The following is a 9,332-nucleotide window of genomic DNA, read 5'->3' as shown; positions in this document are numbered from 1 at the left end:
AAATTATATATCTTAGTTTCTCTAGCGATCTGGGAGCTTTATTCACTATCTCTCTCTGGCTATGGAGAATGGAGAGAACAGTCCTGCTGTGGTAACAGAAGAAAAAGCAATAGAAACAGAGGAAGCAGACTCAGAAGCTCAAGTTGAGGTCAAAGAGGAAACACCAACTAAGGTTTCTTTGAAAAAGAGGAGGAAGAAGAATAATGATAGTATTAAAGAACCCGTCACTCCGAGTAGTGAAAGGCCATCTCGTGAAAGAAAATCCATTGAACGCTTTTCGAATACAATTGAGAAGGAAAAAATCAAAGAACTCAAAATTGAAAAGGTATGTGTCTGTCCTTATTTTTGTGGAGTATTAATATATTCATGCCATGATTTTGAAGTCAAGAAGTGAAATTAAGGATGAAAATGTTTTTCAAATTTAATATATTTGTGCTATGGGTTTTGGAATTTATACATGAACGTACGAGTAAAAATTCCTTTAGAGTTTAACCCGTGCAATTCATGATTTTAGAGTCCAAACATGAACTGGAGGATGAATTTGGCTTAATTCGTTTGTTGGATTCATGTGTTTTTGGATCCTAACGTATTAAATTTCATGCCATCAACTTTGCAGAATTTAATGATACATTCATGCTATGATTTTAGAGTTAATACATTAAATTAAGGATGAAATGATTTTGGAGTTTCATTCGTGCATGCTGTGATTTTGGAGCAATTCACAAAGTCAAGGATATCATTTATTTCATTCAATGATGAATTCTGTGTAGATTCTCAGATGTTTTTGGGTCTGAAAAATATGAATTTAATATGAAAAAAACTCATGGTCATTTGAGTGGTGCATACATGGAGGGGGTCACTAAATAAGCTTATATTTTGGTTTCAGGGTAATGGATATTGTCTTAAAGATATTCCCAATGGTGAGTGAACTCTATAAGTCTCTCTAATTTACAACTTCTTTGTATCATGGCATAATTGGAGACATGTTTTAGTGAATGTTTTATTCCCTCAATGCGGATTCTCTTTGTATATGCATGTATAACTGCATAAATAGCTCCAATTGATTGATATAAGTAATTTGTGGGGCAAAAGAAATCCCAGAATCAACTCGTCTTCTCTGTAAAGTGTAATGTGTGTCATCTTGTGGTATACTATATGTGTACTTGTACTATTAAGACATTGAGATTTTAGAAGTATCATTGCTTAGTGAAAGGGCAAAATAAGAAAATTAAATCCTAAAATGATATGATAAAAGGTGTAATATATGGCTTCGTCTATGGAACATGCATGCCAAATAATATTTACGAAATATTTTATTTATTGTATCAAGATAATTCCAGGTAAATAAGAGGCACCATCTTTAGTGGGATTGTATGTTTTGGGTTTCTTAGGTGTGCTTTAATTTTTGTGGAATTACGTTGTGTTACATTGCACCTGAAGCTTTGATTGCATCTACTTTCAAGTTTCTTTGAGTTAACACATCACGTGACCTTGGCTTATCTATTTACTAAACTTGAGTTACAGTTGTATTTAAACTCTCCAAGCGGAAAAGGAATGATGAATCGATGCAACTTTTGCACAAGTTGATTTATGGAAAGCGTGTAAAGGTGAATATCTTTGAGCAACTATTTTATGATGATTACTTGATAATGCTAAACATTAGATATGATGGGAGTCATATATGCTTCTTTACATGTAAACATATCATTATTATTACTATCATTGTTAGTAGATATGTTGTACAACTATAGTTTGTGCTTGTTTTGTACTAAAATGTTAAACTCAAAGAAAACTTTGAACAGGAATTCGGTTTTAGATACAGCTATAAATCTTCGCTATAATACTGTCTCTTTAGAAGAGAAAAATGATAATCTTCACGATTTTCAATTTATAAAGATTTTCTTCTTTTTGAAGGCAATATCGCACTTAGAAGCATCAAAGGAAAAATTTCTATCTTCATCTGAGTATTGGATACTTCCTATAAAACAATTGAAATTGTTTTTCTCTTATTTGATATTTCTTCTCTCTATCTTCTCTAGTGTATTGCAGTCTACATTATTGAAACCTAGTGTCTATGAATAGAAAGAGCTAGTCAATAGATATCTCAATCACTAGCACTTCTAGATGTAAATCCTATTGTACATACTTTTCACGTCTTTTTATCAATGCGGTAATGAAGTTTTATACCTATCTGCTATTTCTATTTGTCATCTATTATTTTCCTTATAATTTGCCTCAGAATCTCTTGTCAGTCGCATTTGATCATTTGTTTTTTGTATTTTCTAACGCCAACAGTTCCTGGTCTTACAAAGACATATCCTGGAATTAATAATCAGGGTTTGTTTCCATACTTCATACGACTGCAAAGTTCACAATGGAATTGTACAGATGTGGTTGACATGTTTCAAGCTAGGCGCAATGTCTCCTTTTTCAAAAGCTTTAAAGTTGACCTCATAAATTGAAAAAAATGAATAAGCTTGGCCAACTATTTCCACACATTTCCACCCTGGTCTTTTTTGCTGCAGCACTAAATTTTCCTATTCGTCTTCCTGATTCTAATTTCAAGGTCTACAACACTCCTCTTTCTCCTATCTAATTCAGCGAAGTTAAGAAACATTCTATGACTCTTGGATGTTCTAGGAGGATTTTGGTCATTTTAAAAATCTATGTCTACTTTCTAAATACTAAGTTTTTGTTTTGTTAATCTAGTCTATAGAAGCTTAATGTTTGGGATATGTTTGGGCATTCGAGTGGTAGATATTCCAGCTACATTCCCCTAGGTTCGAGAATCAGTTTGTCTCTTCATTCTCGATGTCAGTTTGTCTCTCATTGTGAAACAGTTTCACATTTGTCACTTCAAAGTGTCAGATTTGGTTTTGTCTGAAAAATGTGATATGTTCCACCTTATTGCTTAAGGCTAGTACAAGCTCTTCAGCATTAACCTTTAGGCTTTTTAATCCATGTTCAACCTCACTCCTTGCTCTAACATTTGAAATTCATGCTTCTAATATTGTTCTAAGCTAAATAAACATATATTAGAATTTAACTGTTTAAAAGACTTTTTTTTATTGTTTGACTGTGCTTGTTCAGAAGAGAACAGGCGAAATTGTTGGTATGAACTTGCTATGACTTTGATCTGCCTCTTCATTTTGACCTACCTGTCCATGAATCCATAGTACCTATAGTTTACGATTTTAGCATTTTCTTTCGAGGCTTCCTCATCTCACAACACACAACCCAGGGTTTTTTGCATGTATCCAAATTAAATTTGTCTTCTTGGGAAACCGCTGTAGCCACATCTGCAGCTGCGGCAGCTTAAATCTTCTTAAGTTTCTTTGATGACTTGTTGAAAGGAGATTCATTTGTCATCTGCAAATACAAAGTGCTTTTCAAACTCATACTTGTTTGAGAAACTATAATCTCACAAGTAGAAACCTTAAACTTCACTATTTTGATGTTGTTATAGGCTTCTTACCTAATGTTTAATTTGTCGGGTAGCTGTATATAATTGTTTGGAATAACAACAGAAGCAAGAAATGAGACAGAAGACATAAATGACCTCGCAATAACCAGGGAGAGAAAAAAAAAAGGCTATATTAGCAGCATGTCTGAGGTTGAGAAGCCTAGACAGGGGTTGTAGGAAACCTTGAAAAATAAGGATTTGATTGGTCTTTCATTGTCCAATTGGCATACTAAAGAGATAGAGTATATGGTGGACATTAGATGAAAGCTGCTTAAGAACATGACTAGACTATGGGCCTTTTATGTAGGCCCCAATTGAGAGTAGTTGGCTGGCTATAAGACTCCTTAAATGGGGTGAATAAGATAGGTATACAATCCCACCTAACTCCCAAAATTGAGGAAAAGTAATTGAGTCTGGTATCCAAACCTAGCTCCACAATCAACTGAATATATAAGCAGTTAATATGGCAGGGAATATCCTTATTAGCTTGCTATTGTAGCACTTTAGCTCATTGGGTGTCAATTCTTGTAACAACTGCCCCAGTAAAAACGCAGACATCGTGCTCAGATATACTATATAGGATAAACCACTGTGGTGGTGAATATCCTCAGGAAATGATACCAATTTTAAATTAAAGAACAGGGGCTCCCAATCTATCTGGAAAAACTGCCTTTTTTCTGAATTCCAATGCCCAGAAGAACATGAAGATACACCTAGTCACCCTTCATAGGTGCAAGGCAAAATGGACAAAGTCTCTAACCAATATTAAAATCAAATAACAGGAAAAACTGCCGTCTTTTCTGAATTGCCCATGCCCCAGAAATGGAAGATGCATCCAGTCATCCTTCATAGGTGCAAGCCAAAATGGACAAAGTCTGTAATGTAGTCTGGTAACTGCTGTTCACCCAATGACATTAGCACGCAATTATTGCGGCATCAATAAAGGGGATTTTCAGATTTTCTACCACAGATAACATGTATTTATGCATATATTATATTTGTTGTATTTATGGAAAATTAAAATTTCAAAGCCACCTGTTTGTATATAGTTTGTGTTGAGTCTTCATTACATTTCCTTGGGGAAGAAATCATCATTGTCCATCAGCTTGTCCAAATGAACAAGACTTTGCACCCTAGTGCAAACTTAGGCCAACCATAATAATAAACAGAGAATCTTGGTTGGATATTCAATGCCATAAGATCAGACAAAAGAATTGTCATGCTGCAGCTTGGAATCTGTCTCCATGTACAAAAATATCAAATAAATAAAGAAATATCACAGGGGTACCAAGGTTTGGAGTCAATTAGTTCCTGGAACTGTGTATGTTAAGGGTGAAAACTCTATTTCTGTTCTATGTTGGGGACTTATTGAAGATTGGTGTCTGATTTAAAATTAGCATCATCTCTTGAGGATGCTGCCACTTAGAGATTCCCGTTTTAGAAGACTTTGGCAGTGTTAGGACTCCATGTACAGAAATTTGAAATAAATTAAGAAATATCATTGGGGTACTGAACTGTGGAGCCAATTATTTGCTGGAATATGGTGTAGATTAAGGCTGAAAATTATGTTTCTGTTCTATGTTGGTAGATGTAAACTTAAAAATTAGCACAGGTTGTCGAGGATGTGCCCTATTAGACATGATTATTTTATAAGATTTTAATAGTGTTTGTGTTATATGCTTGTAAATCTAACTGAACTCAAATACCTCTCTGAGTTTCTAAAAATGCCATAAATGAAGAAAGATAAGAAATGAGAGTCAAGAATGCTAGATGAATTGCTGGTTAGTGTCCCCAAATGGTACAAGCACATTGTGGTCTGCTTCACATGTATTAGACAACCATTGTAGGGATGCACATGGCATCCTATAGTCATGCATATGTTTATGACCATTTTGGTGTTATGCATTTTGGAACCCTTGCATGGTCAAGTTAGTTACCTCAACAGCATATTACTGCCTGTCACACTATGGAAGCTGGACATGCTCGGAGTACTCTTATTTGGCTGGTGTTCAAGCTACTGAATTCCATTCACAGCTTTTGTACGATGCTGTTTTATGTGGATTACATTCTATGTTTAAAAATAGCAATATGGCATCTAAAAAACGAACAAAAGAAAGGAAATTTCGAAAGACGACTGATATTGAATTATCTATTTATTTTGTTTTGTTTCTTGTATCTATCAAGGCACTGATGCACATTTTCTCATTATTATTCTAATCGACTGATCTATGATTGTCTATATCAGAAGCACATTTGATGTATATCCTGTATACATCCATTACACTATCATTAAAAAATTAATGTGTAATGGTGTAAACTACTTATACTCTTTTGACTTTCAGTGATTTGAAGAGGAAAAAAACTCTACGTTACTGTAGAGTCTTTGAGATAATTAAAAAACAAAATAAATAATCCCTTCTGACAACATTTGAGGAATTTGGGTAACCTCAGTCTGTATATCTCATTGCCACTACGTATATTTCAGGAGTCAAGCAAATTCATATTATTCACATGTTTCTGTCTCGGTTTTAAGAGTTACTTGCTTATTATAGATCAACAAAGTTGATAATATTATCAATTGACTAGCATTATTAATATTTTCTACTTTTTGTAGCCAACTCTTGTGAAAGCGAACTTGCTTGAGTTTTCAGGTTGTGTCTGGGGTGCCAATGAGGTATGAAATCTCCGAAAGATATTTATAGTAGGACTATTTAAAGACATTTATACTAGGAATATTTTCATGTAAATAGATGCACTTTCTCTCTCTCCCTCTCTCTATATCTCTCACTGCTGGAATGGTTGGAACCCTCTAAGGGAAGAGAGAGTGATAATGAGAATTTGAACACATCCTTGTTTCTGCATATGAGTTTTTATGAGGTTTTGATGGATTTCATCTGGTTTTTCAGGAAAAAGAGAAAGCTCGAATGAAAGAAAAGCTTGAGAGGTGTGTTAAAGACAGTCTTTTGCAAGTTGGTGAAATCTTGGACTTAAATTTACCAAAAACAAGTAAGAAGGTGAGAGGTGTATTCTTGTCTGGTGAGCACTGCAGTTTATTTATGTTCTAAATATTTTGACGATCATATCATTGTCTTTTCGATTTCAGGAAGATGTAGTGTTAAAAATGCTAGACTTTCTCGATTCTCCTCATTCGACAACTGATAAGCTTCTTGAAGAGAGAGAACAAGTGTGTTCTTTTGATTTCTAAAGTTGACATTTTTATTTTAAGAGTATATGTCTCTAACTTTTATTCCCTATTTGTGAGAAGTTGAAAGACAAAAGGCGTAAGAAGACACCTATCAAAGGAACAAAAAGAAAATCATCTGGAGGAACACCTCGCAAGGTACGTATTTGCTGTACCTAATCTTTGGATTGGAGTTCATAATAATAATGTATATCATATTGAAGATCTTGCTGATGATATACAATTTTTCTTTATCAGAGACAAAAAGTTGAATCCATAGATCAACCTGATGAGGATGAAGATGAAGAGGAAGAGGAGAATGACGATGACGAGGAAGGGGTTGAGGAACCTGAAGAAGAGGAGGCAAAGTTGGAGAAGAAAAAAGCTTCAAAAAGAAAATCAGTGAACGGCCCCAAAAAGGCTGTTCAGAAGAGATCTGCAAGAAAGAGTTCAAGATCGGAAGATACTGAAAGTCAAGAAGAACTAGAAGTAGAGGAGGAAGAGGAGAAAGAGGACGAGGAAGAGGAAGAGGAAGAGGAAAAGGGTGAAGTAGAGGAAGAGGAAGAGGATGAGCAAGAGCAAGACGAAGAGCAAGAGGAAGAGCAAGAAGCAAAGGAAAAGGAGGTTGGGTATTCAAGAAGCAAGAGGTCAGCCCAAAAGCCTGCAACAAATGATGCTGAGCTAGAAGACAAATCTGATAAAGAAGAGACAGAGGGGCCAGAGGAAGAGGAAGAAGAAGCTGAAGGGGAGGATAATGATGTGGCTGAAGAGGATTCCGAAGAAAAATCACTGAAGAGAAAACAGATATCCAAGTCTGCAAGCAAAGCAAGTGATGGAAAATCTAAAACCCCTAGAAAAGGCAGAAGTAAGCCCCTTCAAAAGAAGTCAGTCTATGATCCTGATGAAGACTTGGAAGACGAAGTAGAAAGTAAAAGCGCAAAACCCAAATCTTTAATGAAAGTATCTAAAAAGCAAGACTTGAAAAAAGAGGGTTCCGTCACAAATAAAGACAAGAAAAAGTCAGCGAAATTGTCTAAGAAAACAAGCGGAGAGGAAACTGAAAAAGAGAATAAAAGAATAAAAGAGGGGTCATCGAAGAAGGCAAAAGGTTTGGGGTTCTTTGCATAAAATCAAATTAAACATATAGTTATCAACTTATGGATAATGAATTTACCCAAACATTCATTTCCAAGCACAAACTTTTGTCATGACCTCCTATCAACAGTCGTAGGTTTCACAATCTTTTGCTTGTGCACTGAACTTATAGGCTTTCAATTATGAGATAACCTTCTTTTGTTTGATTTGTTTGCTGATCTGCACTGCAATTTTTTGTGTTTGGAACTATCTTTGAGCATCGACTTGCATCCTTCTTCTGTGTCCACATAACGAAGATGTACTACTGAATTGATTATGTGCAGAAGAGACTAAACCAGCCATACCTTCAGATGATGATCTACGTTCAGCCATATGTGATCTTCTTCGTGATGCTGATTTTGGCACGGTACTAAATTGTTTGCAAAATATATATGGAACACAGCATAACATCCTTAAATTGTAGGATACTTAAAAGATTACCTCTGAGTACCAAAAACCACCAGAATACTTCTGAAGCACTTTGTCTTACTGAGGTGTTTGGAGTTAATTTTGTGAAAAACCTTGGGGGTATGCTGGTATTTTTTGGCATTTTGATCAGTATTCTTATCATTTTATTTTTCATATATTGTATTGTTGTATTTCAGATATCCTACAATAATTTATAACTAATCATATTGGATTTATCTTTTGCCTCTCTTTTATCATGCAGGTCACTTTTACAGACGTCGTGAAGCAACTAGGTATAATGCTAAATGGCAATTACTGTGATGTGTGTCTTGAGTTGTTTTAAGTGACGCTTCTGACTTCTTTGATGATATTATAACTTTTTTGGTGTATGTGATGATTTTTCAAACAGGAGCCAAATTCAATGTTGATCTATCTCAGAACAAAGCTCATGTCAAGATCCTTATACAAGAAGAGATTAGCAAACTTGTTGACGAAGATGATGAAGTTGAGGGCGAAGAGGAAATGGATGGTTGATGGATTTAGGTTTAGAAGTATATTCTTAGCTCAAAAGCTAAGGAGATCATGTAGCAACAAACTAACATTAGACTAATGAGGCGATCAGCGTGAGTTTAATGGGCCACTTGATCATGCATAGATAGGATTATAATACTCTCGACATTTGAAATGTCAAGAATCAGTTGCGATGATTATATGGAACCATTTCTTGTACAACTTTGTTCAGTTCTTGTACAACTTTGTTGTGTTCAAGGGAATTGAGAGTGCACCTTGTTGGGGTGAATCACATTGAAATGTCTTAACGAGTAAATTTAGCTCTTGTTTTGAGTTATTCATGGTGATCACAATGGGTTTCTTGCTGTATATTTCCTCTGCAAATGAAATCAACTGTTATGACCATTGCACCGATTTCAATACACATTGTCATATATAGCTTTCAGTTATTGATGATTGTGGTATTATATATTAATGAGTTTGGGAGCTTAATAACTTTGCATACAACTATAATAGAAATAGTACGCTTATTAAAATAGCCTGGATCTCTGTTACCAAGCTTTATGATGTGTTCCCAATTATATTTGGATTTCTTGTGGCCTCTATTTGTAGTGTATCCATCATTGATCTCTATTA

General features: G+C 35.0%; 1 protein-coding gene across 1 annotated transcript; it reads left to right on the top strand.

Annotated features, from left to right (window-relative positions):
- The first annotated feature begins 6 nt into the window (after positions 1-6).
- LOC147847227 (uncharacterized) lies at positions 7-8,985 on the top strand. Its single transcript, XM_087339421.1, has 11 exons — positions 7-325; positions 887-920; positions 1,525-1,607; positions 6,078-6,137; positions 6,370-6,477; positions 6,567-6,647; positions 6,729-6,803; positions 6,903-7,766; positions 8,056-8,145; positions 8,449-8,479; positions 8,596-8,985. The coding sequence occupies exons 1-11, from the start codon at positions 62-64 to the stop codon at positions 8,718-8,720; spliced, it is 1,815 nt and encodes a 604-aa protein (XP_087195547.1). The 5' UTR covers positions 7-61; the 3' UTR covers positions 8,721-8,985.
- Positions 8,986-9,332: the final 347 nt, after the last annotated feature.

This window comes from Azolla caroliniana, unplaced genomic scaffold (assembly GCF_043228905.1).
Source record: "Azolla caroliniana isolate FFs.n. ecotype wild unplaced genomic scaffold, voAzoCaro1.0.p SCAF_1330, whole genome shotgun sequence".
Taxonomy (NCBI): Eukaryota; Viridiplantae; Streptophyta; class Polypodiopsida; order Salviniales; family Salviniaceae; genus Azolla; species Azolla caroliniana.
Note: the sequence above shows the minus strand (reverse complement) of the source record. Positions and strands in the feature narration are given on the sequence as shown.

What these genes read in the sequence shown, in the direction of transcription:
- LOC147847227 (XM_087339421.1), top strand. Translation starts at nt 62, where the DNA reads ATGGAGAATGGAGAGAACAGTCCTGCTGTGGTAACAGAAGAAAAAGCA. An exon ending in TTTATGGAAAGCGTGTAAAG is followed by an intron (nt 1,608 to 6,077) that starts GTGAATATCTTT and finishes TACTTTTTGTAG; the next exon opens with CCAACTCTTGTGAAAGCGAA. An exon ending in GTGATGCTGATTTTGGCACG is followed by an intron (nt 8,146 to 8,448) that starts GTACTAAATTGT and finishes TTTATCATGCAG; the next exon opens with GTCACTTTTACAGACGTCGT.